We start from the raw sequence: 13,412 nt of genomic DNA on the forward strand, positions 1-13,412 counted from the left end.
AATCGGGATGGGTGTGTCAGAGGCAATGAGATTGGCACAGGATAGAGCACGGTTTAGGGCTGTTGTACATAGGGTCACTATGAGTCGCAAATGACTCGATGGCACATAACAACAATAACAACAACCTTCCCTCTGTAACTTGATTTGTGCCACTATTAGAGCCTCTACTTGGAATATTATTGCTTTTTCATTTTTGACTCATGTACTTTTAACTTCTTAGTTAAATTTGTGTCTTCTAGGCTGCAACACTTCCATGATACATCTTCAACGATATGAACATGTACGGCTAAGCACAATTGATAACAATTCTACTTTTTAAATGAAGAAATGAAGCTGAGACTGAATTTTGCTACTCCTTTTAGAGATGTCCATTAATCTGGCTAATTTGTCTTACTAGTAAGTTGTTGTGCTTCTTAGTGGCAGTGATTCAAATACCAAAAAATTCCCCCAAAACACTGCATTTTTTTCAGTTATATTCACAGGGGTACAGTGCTCTGAGTAACATTACTGATAATACAGATTACAAATAAATTCCATTCCTAAAGCCACCTGTAAGTCAAATGTTTTTATAGTTTGCAGTGTACTTTTCCACGCATAAAAAAATATTAAAGGAACACTTCCAGATGCAGAAAACCATTTTTAACCTAAAAATATAGCAATAATAGTAATGTTTTGATATGCATTATAAAGTAACACCTGTTTGCTGTTCTGAACCACTCACTGCATGTACTTCAGATTTTTAATATCATTTATATCCTATTGCACACTATAATAGGTTTGCAACTATGAGTTGTATACAAATCAATTGTTTGTATACTCATTTGCCCTGAGCAGAATCAATTGTAAAAGAGTTAACATGTGTTTACAGAAGAGAATGTAGAAATATTATATTTGTCTTTGACATTTGCAATTCCACACAGGAAAGAAAACCTACTGTAGCCTCCCTGAGCTTCAGAAAAGCACCACTCATTTCTCTCCATTCATGGTGCTTATCTGCATTTATTTCAGTAACTGCAAGATTAACTCACTCAAATTCAGTGTCATTGAGTAGAATCTGACTCATCCAGTTTCCAAGACCATAAATCTTAATAGGCAGAGAATGCCCATTTTACCCCATTGAGCTGACAGGGCAGTTGAGTTGCCAAAGACAAGTGTCCTTTTTGTTCGCAGAGTCACACAAATCTATAGACTACACTCAGTCTCTAATTCTGTGAACACAACCCTTGGGCAAGCATTGAGTCGCCTTTGCCTTTCACAAAGGACCGAATTTCCACCTCACAGAAGAGCAGGAAGCCTCCCTATTCTTTGAGGAAGCTGACCCTTCACTAACAGGCTCAGTTGTACGAAAAACAAATCTTTTTCACCAAAGGCAGTTCCTTCTACCAGCAAAAGTCAAAATGGCAACTGTAACTGATAAGTGAGTCTGAGATTATATGAAGGAAGGTGGTTAAGTAGCTTTCTTTAATAGAACATGGTAGTTTAATTACTAAAGACTGCAGGCTACGCACTCACTCATTCATTCATTGCTGTCAAGTCAGAACCAACTCATAGCTGACCCATCAACAGGCTTACACAGGAGGAGATTGCCCATATTTTCCCCAAGGAGCAACTGGTGGATTCAAACAGCCCACCTTTGGCATCACAACTGCCTAAGTCCTAAACCACCATAGTAGCTAGGTAGGTAAAATTAACTAAATTATAAAAACTAGATGCTGTCAAGTCTATTCCAACACACAGAGATTCCATACATGTTAGACCTTGGGTTCTATATGATTTGCACACCATATTATAAATTGTAGTGTTCACATAGTGTCCAAATCAGAGAAGGTCCTATTTCACTGAACATCTCATGGTCACTCAACAATGCATTCTTGTATTTAATGTTGAAAGAAGAAAAGAAAAGTCTAAAAGCATCATGCTAGAATTTTATATTTAGCCACATTGTATTTCAAAAGTCAAAAAGAAAGATGTTTTTAAATGCTAAGGGATTCCATCCCCTTCACCTTGCAAGTTATGATAAAGTAAGTGTTTTAGAAGGAGGAAAATGATATGAGGGAGGGGGTGAAATTCAGATCCACACAAGATAAAAAGGCTTGAAGCTCTTTGAGGAAATAGTCTTTGTCTTGCACATCCTGGTATCACCAGCGCTTAACACAAGGCTGAATGCCCTTAAATATTGCTTGAATAAGAACATGAATAAATGTTCTCTGGTGGCTTCGTGGTAAGGAGCTGTGCTGCCAACCCAAAGGCATGTGATTCAAATCCAGCAGCTGTTCTACAGAAGGATGGGCAAGCTCCTCCCATGGGATTTACTGTCTCTGAAAACCCACTGGAAGGTCAGCTATGGGTAGTCCAAACTGGTGATACCTACCACCAACAACAGCAGCAACAGGGTATATTCCAGTAAACCAAAGAGACTTATAGAACAGTATCTCTCCTTAAGAAATACGAGGAGATACTGGACAAAGCTCAATGTATTTTTCCAGTGCGTGACAAGATGAAGCAACTATGCATATCTCCACGGGGGTTTGTATTTCAAAAACACAGAGACACTTCCATGCTAAAATATAATTTTTTTATATTTGCATGGATTCTTCCTTTATTACATAATATTTTCATTTGTGTGATGTCCCCAAAAGGTAAAACTATAGGTCACAACAATGCCTCTGAAACAATCTATTCCTCAATCCCAGAGGTAAGCAGTTTGAACCCACCAGATGCTCTGCTGGAGAAGGAGGGGCAATCTCCTCCTGTACCAGTCAGATATGATTTGACGGCACACACACACAAAATAATAATAAAATAAAAAAGAATCTATTCCTATTGGAAAACTCATTAGAATGTTCCTTTCTGCCTTACGTGGTGACAGTGATGTCAACGGCAAAGTGGAAGACTAACCAAAAACTGTCCTCTATTTGGAGTCGCCACGGAGATTCACATGGGTGTTGACCAAAACTATTAAGTCCAAGGATACAGAAAGCCCTCAAGCGTCCCCACCAGTCATCAAAACAAAAGTCACAGTCAGACTTTCTCAACAGCCACAAGAGCGCCCTGTAATCTTCAAGGCAGGGATATGGGGAAAGACTAGGTGAGAGTACAAGGCTTGGGTTAGACCTGGCAGAAGCGGGGCGTTTGCTTTCTGTTCCTCTTACTAAATCTAAATCTTACTCCTACGCACATGCTTGTCCCAAGAGAGGTGAGAGGAGAAGGGCTCTAAAATAGCTACCCTGGTGTATGTTCAAAGGAGGTGGGAAGAAGAAAGAGACCCCGATCTGGTCTCAGAATGGAGGCAGTAGAATTTCAGTCAACCTATAGCTGTTCAGTTTTAAGGCGTGGTGACGCTGCCTACTCTGTATATTATGGCTTAATAAGGACAATTGCAAAAGAGCCCTAAGGGGAGGAGGTGAGTGAAGAAAAGTCCTGCAACTCTGATGTGAGAGAGGGTCACGGTGCAATGAGATTACAATCCCATTTGTGGGAAGGAAGAGTAGACATTTATCTTCCATTGAGTTCTATCTTTTCTGATGTGAGCAAACTCTGTGTTCCTCTCACACAAGCCATCCTTTTGATCAGCTCAGCATGGCTAAATGCAGAGTTTTCCCAGTAATGACAGGCCTTGAATATTTTAGGTCAAAAGAATAGGAAAGAATAGTCCTTGGGAAAGTACAGGCTGCTCCTCAGCAAACCCTTTGATTAGAAGGTCTCTTAGGAGATCAAAATACACTCTAGGCAATCTCCTCTCAGAGTGATAGGTATTCAGACTGGAAAGTTTTCAAAGGAAAGCCCTCTGTCAGATCTTTGCATGCCAACCTGGACTCTGTCTAGATTTTCAGTGGAAACCTTTGTACACCAGCCTTGCACTGCTGGAGCTTCTCTTGGCAATGGAGCCAGAGCTTCTCTGAGCCTTGGTTACCTAGCACTATAATGGGAAAAGCTGTTCCAAGGACCCTTCCTACCCCTTCTGACAAAAGGACTTTTCAGTCTTGCTCAAGAGACCACACTGATTCCTGTGTGGCCACTAATTTAAAAATCAGAGAGTGAATCTCAAAATGGATAATAATTTTGTCTCATATTATTTGCTTTTTATCTTTCTTTCCATTTTTCATTGTTTCACATCTTAAAAGGAACCCTTCTGTGTCTTACTTTGCCTTTAGTGTTGGAACTTGCGGGAGCATCTGAGGTGAAGCACCATGCTAGATAATCCGTATCGATCACAGTGCTCCTCAAACTGTGGTCCAGTTGCTTCATCATCACCTGTCAACTTATTAGAAATGCAAACTCTCATTCTCCAGACTAGACCCACTGCCCCATGAACTCTGAGTTGGGGCCAACATTCTGAATTTTAGTGTGTCCTGCAGCAGACTATGAGACACATACAGGTTTGAGAACCACTGTCATATATCATTCCATTCCATCCACTAAGAACTCTGGAAAGTCTAAAAGAGCTGAGATTTAAAACTGAGAAAACCATTGACTAACTTTGCTGTGTAGAGGTAACTCGTGGTTGCTGTGATGCTGAACATTGTGACACTGATGTGCCAAATGTGATAATGGTTACCCATGGCGGAGAGTGTTTGGCTGAGTTTCCCGATTAAAACAAGCTTGGAAGCAGGAGTGGCGCCCACTTCCAAAATAGCCTGCCTTCGGAAACCCTATGAACAGTGCTCAGGTCTTTCATTCATAGGGTCGCTATGAGTTGTCTACGACTTGACGACAGTTAAAAACAACAAAAACAACAACATCATTTGGCAAGTGCATATGACCTGACCTCTGATGGCGCTACAAACTCATTGTCAAGCCTCACTGTTCTTTCCACTCTGGTTTTATCAGATTTCCAGCTCTTTCTGGAAGACAAGGCATGCTGACATCTGGCTCAGGGGCTCAAAACTTTGTGTTCCTTCTGTCTCACTGATTTTCCTTTCAACTTGCACAATAAAATCTGTGGAATTTTCAAAAATAATTTTAATGGAGAATTTCAAGCATACAAAAGGTATAGAGAACAGAAGTAACTTTTAAAATCACCCAAGCCCTACCCAAAACCAAATTAATCTGCATCCCTGCAGCAGGATTGATGATGTCTTTTGATAGCTGTCCAGGTGATTCAAAAGTACCTGACCTTTGAGCACAATTCTTCTCAAGTGTTTATTTGTGTGAGAGAACAGAAGTAACTTTTAAGATCACCCAAGCCCTACCCAAAACCAAATTAATCTGCATCCCTGCAGCAGGATTGATGATGTCTTTTGATAGTTGTCCAGGTGATTCAAAAGTACCTGACCTTTGAGCACAATTCTTCTCAAGTGTTTATTTGTGTGGCTCAATTTCTCACTCACCACCATTCTCCATCTAAAAAGTCTTTTTAAGCAGTTTGGCCCTCAAATCCCATCTCCCTTGGCCACCCCTGTCATGCCATGACCTTCAATTTCACTTATATTTTCACCAATATCTCAGCATATATTTGTGACTTTATTCCCATCAACGAACACTATGGTTCATTGTCCAAGACGGCAGCAGTTCGGTCTTCTCTCTTCACCACTTTATGGCTAATACTTGGGACAGTTGTGGTAGTTCAGAGGGAGGCAGTAAGAATGACTAAAATAAATGAAAGCCATTTGCGTCATAAATGAGAACAGAGTTTGGGTTTTAATGTACAATTATTTGATTTCAAAATTCACACTCTTATGACACCATCACTAATATGGTGAACTAGATTTGAAAGTAAAATATGTTTTTCAAACAGGTTCTTTATTTGGTTTTGAGTGTATCAGAGTGGCTCATGGTTAACCACTCACTGTAATGCAATAGATGGATGGTTCAAAATTACTTTATCAACCATTGACTCTGACTTTCACCACATGGCTGTGTAGGACTATGCAAAAAAATATGAATGACATAAATAGTACCATTTAGATGTTGTTATTGTTGGATGCCATCAAGTCAAGTATGACTCATAGCAACCTTTATGAACAATAGACCTGAATCCTGTCCTGTCCAGTGCCATCCTCACACTTCCTGACACACAAGAGCCCACTGCAGTAGTCACCGTGTCAATCCACCTGGTTGAGGGTCTTTCTCTCCCTCGCTGACTCTTCACCCATCCATGCATCATGTCCCTCCTCCAAGGAATAGCCTCTTCTAGCACAATGCCCAAAGTACTTAAGGCAGAGCCTCATCACTCTTGCCTGCACCCTCTCCAAGACATATTTGTTTGTTTGTTCAGCTGCCCATGTTCAATGATCTTCTCTAACACCACAGCTCAAAGACATCAATTCTTCTGTCATCCTTATTCACTGTTCAGCTCTCAGATGTATAGCTAGTGATCTGAAAAGCCATACCCTGAATCAGACCCAACTTAGTCCTTAAACTGACATCATTATTCCTCAAGAATAGAATTATGAGAGGTCCCCAACTCCAGCTTTTCCCAGTGCAATGTGTCTCCTTATTTCCTGACTGCTGGGATCAAGAGTGTTAATTGTCAATACAAGTAAGATGAAGTTGTTGATAGCTTCAATCTCTTCTCTATCCATCATGACAGGAACATGCAAATAAGGTGTGCAGACTATTAATAAGGACATTGGTCAGTTTTGCTATTTTCCCAGGCTAAACAGAAGCCTCACTAAAATCAGGGGAGAGAAGGATGGACAATCTCCTTCTGTGTAATTAACTGCCTCTGAAAACCCCTTGGAGGGTCAGCGATGGGTCGGTTCTGACTCGATGGTCCACAAGAACACAGCAGTGCATCCTTGTAGGCCTACTTGGGATGGCAATGGACCAAGATCAAGACACTGTAGCAGTAGCAGCAGCAGAGATAGCAGAGAACCAGACTCTTACCAGAGACAGATCTGTGCTAGAATTGTCATCCATGAAGCCAGAGCTGACTTGGCTTATTACATTCAGGTCTAAGTTACAACTCTAACTCTGAAGCAGATGGCCATTTGGCTTGCCTTTCTGGCTCTGTTTTCACCCAATAAAACAGGAGTGGGTGTTGTCCTGAAAAATCTCTAAAGACCTGAGTTTCTAGCCTGGGATGTCTCATACACTCAATAAGCCTACTGTGTTCATTCATAAATAAGTGAATGAGTGAATGGGCACTGCTCTGCCCTTAGCGGACACGTCATCTCTGTCTCAGTTATCTATCTAGTGTTTCCATAACAGAAATACTACAAGCAATGGCTTAACAATGAATCTTTTTTTTCCGCAGCATGGCGCTTTCTCAAAAAAGTTGCAAATAGAGATACCATTTGACCCAGCAATTCCACTACTGGGAATATACCCTGAAGAGACCATAGCTGACAGCCAAGCAGATATATGCACACCCATGTTTATTGCAGCTTTGTTCACAATAGCAAGGAGTTGGAAACAACCTAAGTGCCCATCAACAAACGAATGGCTAGAGAAGCTGTGGTATATTCGCACAATGGAATACTATGCTGCATTAAAAAACAAGGAACTCATGCAATATTATTCAAAATGGTTGACTCTGGAGAACATTATGCTGAGTGAAATATCCCAGTCACAAAAGGACAAATATTACATGATGCCACTGTTGTAGAATGGGACTGTCCTTTGGGTTGGGGAGAGACTGAGTAAGATGGGTTCAATAATGTATACTGCGCTGAAACAGAGGAGGGAGAAAACCATTTAAAAGAGATATATAACTAGGTATTTCTGTCATCACAGGAGTCTAACGCGAGGGCTACATGGTGGAGGGGACCTGGGGGAGGGTTTGTAAAACAATGAAAGAATCTTTTCTTTTACTTCTCCATAATTTTTGACTCATGCACTTATAACTTGTTAGTCAAATTTGTGTCTTCTAGGTTGCAACACCCCCATGATACATCTTCAAGGATATGAACATGTACGGCCAAGCACAATCAATAAGAGTGCATCTAAATTCCAAAATCAATCTCCATAATAGTCTATGTGTTTCCTACTGCCAAAGGGGCCCTTTAGAGTAGTGAGAGAAGATCTTCACCCTGAAACCCACAGCATCCCTTTTCAGCAGGAAGTAGCTAAGAGAATACGCCATCCCCTTTTCCTTATGACTCAGGGTGAAGTCTCTCTCAGGGAGGAGTGATAGGGAATGGCAAAGGACACACTGACAAAGAAGATTAATCAGAACTGGCTTTGACAAGCACTGTGACATTTGGACAAGAACAAACTGCGAGGAGGGCAGAGAGAATGGTGCAACAATGAATGAATGGAAACCCAAAATCCCTGTAAATGTTTATGAAAATTAATAACATATAATTATAGAAAAAAAAAAGAATCTTTTTTTTCCTATCACAGTTTAGGGGGCTAGAAGTCTGAACTCAGGATGCCCACTCGAGGGGGAAACTTTCTTTTATTTCCTATCTTGGGGGGGGGGGTCCCTGACCTTGGCTTCCTTATGGACATCATCAGTATCTATCTTCCCCATCTCAGCTCACTCGAGCCACACTAAAACTGCCTTATGATCATTACAAAGGAAATTCATCCCCAGATGGATTAAAGTCACCAGAAGTTATCATTGACTTGATGGTACTTGATTTTCACGCTCTGTCTGACAGGTTGCTGGTGTTGTTATATGCCCTTGAGTTGTGAGTCCCAGCTGCCCTGCCAGTGGATTTTCAGAGGGAGTACATTGCATGGGAGGAGACTGCTCTTTCTCCCAAAGAGCGGCTGGTGGATTTGAACTACATGCTTAGGGTTTGTCAGTGCAGCTCCTTACCAGTCAGCCACCAGTGCTTCCTAGGGAATTGCACTGCTAATTCAAAGGCCACTCTTCTCTGGGGGTTCAAATAAATCAATCAGAGGCTGTACAGGGGAATGATGGGCAATCTCCTTCCCAGGCATTACAGTCTTGGAAATCCAACCGAGGATGGCAACCGAGGACGGGGTATGGGTTTGTTTAGGGTTCCCCCCACCACCAGATGTTAGAGGGCACATTCCAATTTATAACATTTTCTAAGAGAAACATTTAATTTTTAAAATAGGAACAGTGACTGCTCTTTTTAACTATTCATTATGCAAACACAAAGTGCCAAGTATTACTGCCTTCTCAGAAATTACTGTCTTCTCAGGGCTTTGCCAAGAAGTGCATGTTTGTAGGAGGTACAAAAGTAAAAGAAAAACCACATGTCCGGTTAAGGAGAGGCAGTGGTCTGCTTTGTAGAATAAGGGGTGTATGTACGAGTCATGGAAGATAAAGCTCGAAATTCAAGCGTGTCCAAATGACTCAACCCAGCCTTCTATTCAGAGAGGCAAGGCAGAGCCCTGTTTAAGAGCACAGGCTGAATAACTGGGTTCCAGCCCCAGTTCAAATAGTAAGCAAGCTCTCTATGCTTTTGTTTCCATACAGGTCAACCAGAAACAAGTTTCCATCAAGTAAATGCCAACTCATGGAGATGCCACATGTATCAGAGGAAGACTTTGCTCCATGGCTGTGTCTTTGGAAATGGGAGGTTCAATCATCTCTATCTTCTAGAGCATCTCTGGGTGGATTTTCATTAGCACCTGAGCACTGTAAGTGTATTTCTCACTAGGAACCCTTCCATGTAGGTAAAAAGGTGATAATAATGATTCCTTACTATAAGGGTGATGTAATGATTGAACGAATTACCACCCACAAAGCAATTAAACAGTACCTGATTAGAAGAAGTCCTACTGGTATAGTAACTTGAGGTAACTTATGGTTTCTGTGAAGCTGAACTCTGTGACACTGATGTGTCAGATGTGATAACGGTTACCCATGGCGGACAGTATTTGGTGGAGCTCCCTGATTAAAACAAGCTTGGAAGCAGGAGTGGCATCCACTTCCACAATAGCTTGCCTCCAGAAACCCTATGAACCTGGAGAAAGGATGAAAGTCACCTAAGTGTTGAGGACTTTTGTTCACAGGGTCGCTATGAGTTGTCTAAGACTCAACGGCACTTAAAAACAACAACAACAACTGGTATAGTGCATAGAAGTCCACTAGGTGCTCCAAAGGATAAAGCTGGGTGGTCTCCTCTCCTAAAGATTTACAGCCTCAGGAGCCTGAGGAAGGTCACTGGGAGTCAGACCGGAATCGACAGCAGGGGGTGAATTATAAGAAAGCATGCCTAAGTGCAAAACATTCTATTGTAATTGTCAGCATTAATCTGGTGGATTAAGCATCGACCTTTAACTGAAAGGCGAGTGGTTTGAACCTACGAGCAGATGTAGCAGGCTGTTTCTGTAAAGATTGACAGGCTTGGAAATCCTATGGGGCAGTTCTGCTCTAATGGAGGGAGGTTGACTTTGAGCAAATATTTTCGCAAATGTTTTGAAGTTTTGAAATATTTGAAAAGAACCTGCTCATATGTGAAACTGGAAGGCAAATCTTGTTCTGCATTTTCTGGGCTGTTGAGAAGTTCAAATCCATTTTGTCAGTGGGTAAAACTCTTTGGAAGCTACATTGAACTCTGATGCTTATGCAGGAAGCTCCTCCCACCTCCAGCAAAGAATTACCCCAACCCAAAATTCTCACAAACTCTACTCCAGACACATGAATAGGTTCGTCTTGGAGAGGGGTGAAACCAAATTGCTCCTTGGAGGCAAGGATTTTGAAGCTCCGTCTGACATACTCTGGGCACGTGGCGAGGAAGGACCAGTCCTTGGAGAGGGACCTCATGCTTGGAAGGGTAGAGGGACAGAGCAAGAGAGGAAGACCCTTGACTCAGTGACTGGGGTAATGGGGTAGGAGTGTCAGAGACAACAAGGTTGGCCCAGGATAAAGTAGAATACAGAGCTGTTGGATGCAGGGTCACCGTGAGTTGCAAGCAATTTGATGGCACATAACAACCACAATGACATTGGTATTACGCATGTGTATATATAACACAAAAGTTAACACTTTGTAATCAGGGAGCTCTGATGGCCTAATGGATAAGGAGTTGTGCTGCCAACTCATAGGCAGATGATCCAGGCCCACCACCTACTCCATAGGAGGCAGCTGGACAATCTCTTCCTGTGCAATTTACAGTCTCTGAAAACCCATTGGAAGGTGGGTTAGGAGTCTGTTCCAACTTGACAGCAATGGGTTTCTGAGCTTGGACGTACAATTGGGAATCCTGACAGGACTGTGGTTAAGTGCTCAAAGGTCAGCAGTTGGAAATCCCCGCACTGCTTGGGAGAAAGCTGTGACAGTCTGATTCTGGAAACCCGACGTGGTAGTTCCACTCTGCCCTGTGGGATCCCTGTGAGTTGCAATCCATTCTGTGGCACACAACCACCAAGTGCAATTGCTTAATAAAGCAACCACACAGATAGCATCCTCTCGCAGCGATCTATTTAGCAATTGTTTAGACAACTACTTCATCCCTCTAGGCCTGTTTCTCCTATTCATAAATTTGGGGTTGGGCCAGGTGAGCTTTAGACTATTCCCTGCTCCACCACCATGTGCTCTGGTTCCAGGACAGGAAACTTCTAGTCCATTTATTTTACATGAGGTGACTTTTAACCTACACACCATGCAGCTACTTTCACACAATTATTGACAAGCCTCAGGTACAATGGCAATCTGGCTCCCAGTCATGCTTTGACACTTGCTTAATAACCAACTCCAGGTCCTTAAACCAAAAAAACCAAACCCACTGCCCACAAGCCTGGTGGCCAAGGCTGCAAATCCGTTTGATGCCAACTGCCACGACTTTCTCCCACTCAGCAGCTGGCTGCCATGTCTGTCTTCCACCAAGTGGCTAGAAGATCCAAACTGCCAACTTTTACGTTTGTTACTGAGTACGTTAATCTTTGCTCCATCAGGGCTTATTCCAGGTCAGGGTGACACCGTGGTCCACAAGGTTTTCCATGACTGAAGTTTTGGGGAAGGTGGATTACCAGGCCTTTATTCTGAGGCATCTTTGGGTGAACTTGGACCTTTAACCTTTCCTTTAGCAGCTGAGAATGTTGATCATTTCCAGGTGGCCTAGTGGTAAGAAGATACACTACAATCTCAAAAGTACTTGGTTTGAATCCATCAGCTTCTCCACCGGAGACAGGTGGCAATCTCCTCCCATGCAATTAACTGCCTCTGAAAACCAGCTAGAGGGTTGACTCTGGGTTGGTTCTGACTCAACGATACACAACAACCGTTGGGGAAGAGGACTCCCAGTGGTGGTGTGGATAAAGCATTTGGTCACTAACCAAAAGCTCAGCTAGTGGATACCACCCTTAGCCTTCTGCAGGAGAGGAGAAAGAGGAAGAAATCCACATCTATAAAAATTTATGGCCTAGTGAACCAAACTGACAGTTCTACTCTGACAGGGGCAGGGATACATTTGAAAGCAAGTGGTGTTTCTCCTGAATGCCTTCAGTTTATCCTTCTGCTTGAAATGTCAAACTTAGTTAACTGCAATTTACAAAGAAAGCAAAGGCAAAGAATTCAGTCACTCAAGGGACTAGAGATCACAGCAGGTCGCATCCCACAACCACTCTCTTCCCCCCCATAAGCCCAACTCCACGCCCCTCTGCACCACAGGTCCCGAGTCTTTTCTAGGTTCCATTTATATTCAAATGTTAGAGTACCACCTACCTACCCACGAAGGGAGATTCATGTCCCTTGCAGATAGGTCACTTTGTACATGGACCTAAGAATCAGTAGATATCATTTTAAACTATAACTCTCCCTTCTAACAAATCTTTTCTCCCGCGGGACTGAACTTGGATGACCTCCCAGCTCCTTTTGATCTGTACAGGGCAGATATCATTTTAAACTATAACTCTCCCTTCTAACAAATCTTTTCTCCCGCGGGACTGAACTTGGATGACCTCCCAGCTCCTTTTGATCTGTACAGGGCAAGGGGCACCGCCCCTGCTCTGGGCCCTGGGGGCCTGTGCTCATCCCAGAGTTCCTTCCGGGCTCAATGAACCTGCCCTGTCCCTCCTTACGGGGCAGCGTGTCGCCTCCTGGGCTGCAGCCCCGTCCAGCCTGCTGGAGGTTTGGGTCCCCGGCGCGCTCCAGCCCTCCACCCCCACCCCTGCGCCCCCAGCCAACCAGCAGCTTACCTGGTCCAGCAGCCGGTAGATGCTGATGCCCAAGGTCTCCACCAGCAGCTGCCAGTCGGCCCCGGCCAGCACCGGCTGCTGCAGCTCAGCACAGGCCTCCCGGAACTGCTCCTGCGAAAAGCCGCCTGTTACCGGTTCCATTCTTCCGCCCCTGGGACTACTCTGCAAGGACTGAAGGCCACTGACAACAAACAAAGGTGTGGGCTCAGGGGCGGGACCAGAGGGCGGTCCCGGCGTGATTGGCAGGAAACAGGAGCATAGGAAGCAGTGGAACCTTGAGGGAGGCGGGGCCTTGGTGGGCGGGCCTAGGGAGTGGGCGGGGCTGAGAAATAGGTAAAACTAGAGGAAAATTGGACTTGACTTGGGAAAAGTGGACTTGAAAGGAAGTTGGAGGACAATGAAAACACTTT

At 43.3% G+C, this 13,412-nt stretch overlaps 1 protein-coding gene across 1 annotated transcript in view; it reads right to left on the reverse strand.

Moving 5' to 3' along the window:
• Nucleotides 1-13,145, reverse strand: part of PCTP (phosphatidylcholine transfer protein) — a 34,297-nt gene extending 21,152 nt beyond the window's left edge. The window contains exon 1 of the mRNA XM_006889456.1: nt 13,003-13,145. Within this exon, the coding sequence (XP_006889518.1) occupies nt 13,003-13,143 (141 nt within the window). The 5' untranslated portion in view covers nt 13,144-13,145. The remainder of the gene's footprint in view (nt 1-13,002) is intronic.
• Between the last annotated feature and the right edge of the window lie 267 nt (nt 13,146-13,412).

This window comes from Elephantulus edwardii, unplaced genomic scaffold (genome assembly GCF_000299155.1).
Source record: "Elephantulus edwardii isolate Elephantulus edwardi_28Jun2011 unplaced genomic scaffold, EleEdw1.0 scaffold00077, whole genome shotgun sequence".
Classification (NCBI taxonomy): domain Eukaryota; kingdom Metazoa; phylum Chordata; class Mammalia; order Macroscelidea; family Macroscelididae; genus Elephantulus; species Elephantulus edwardii.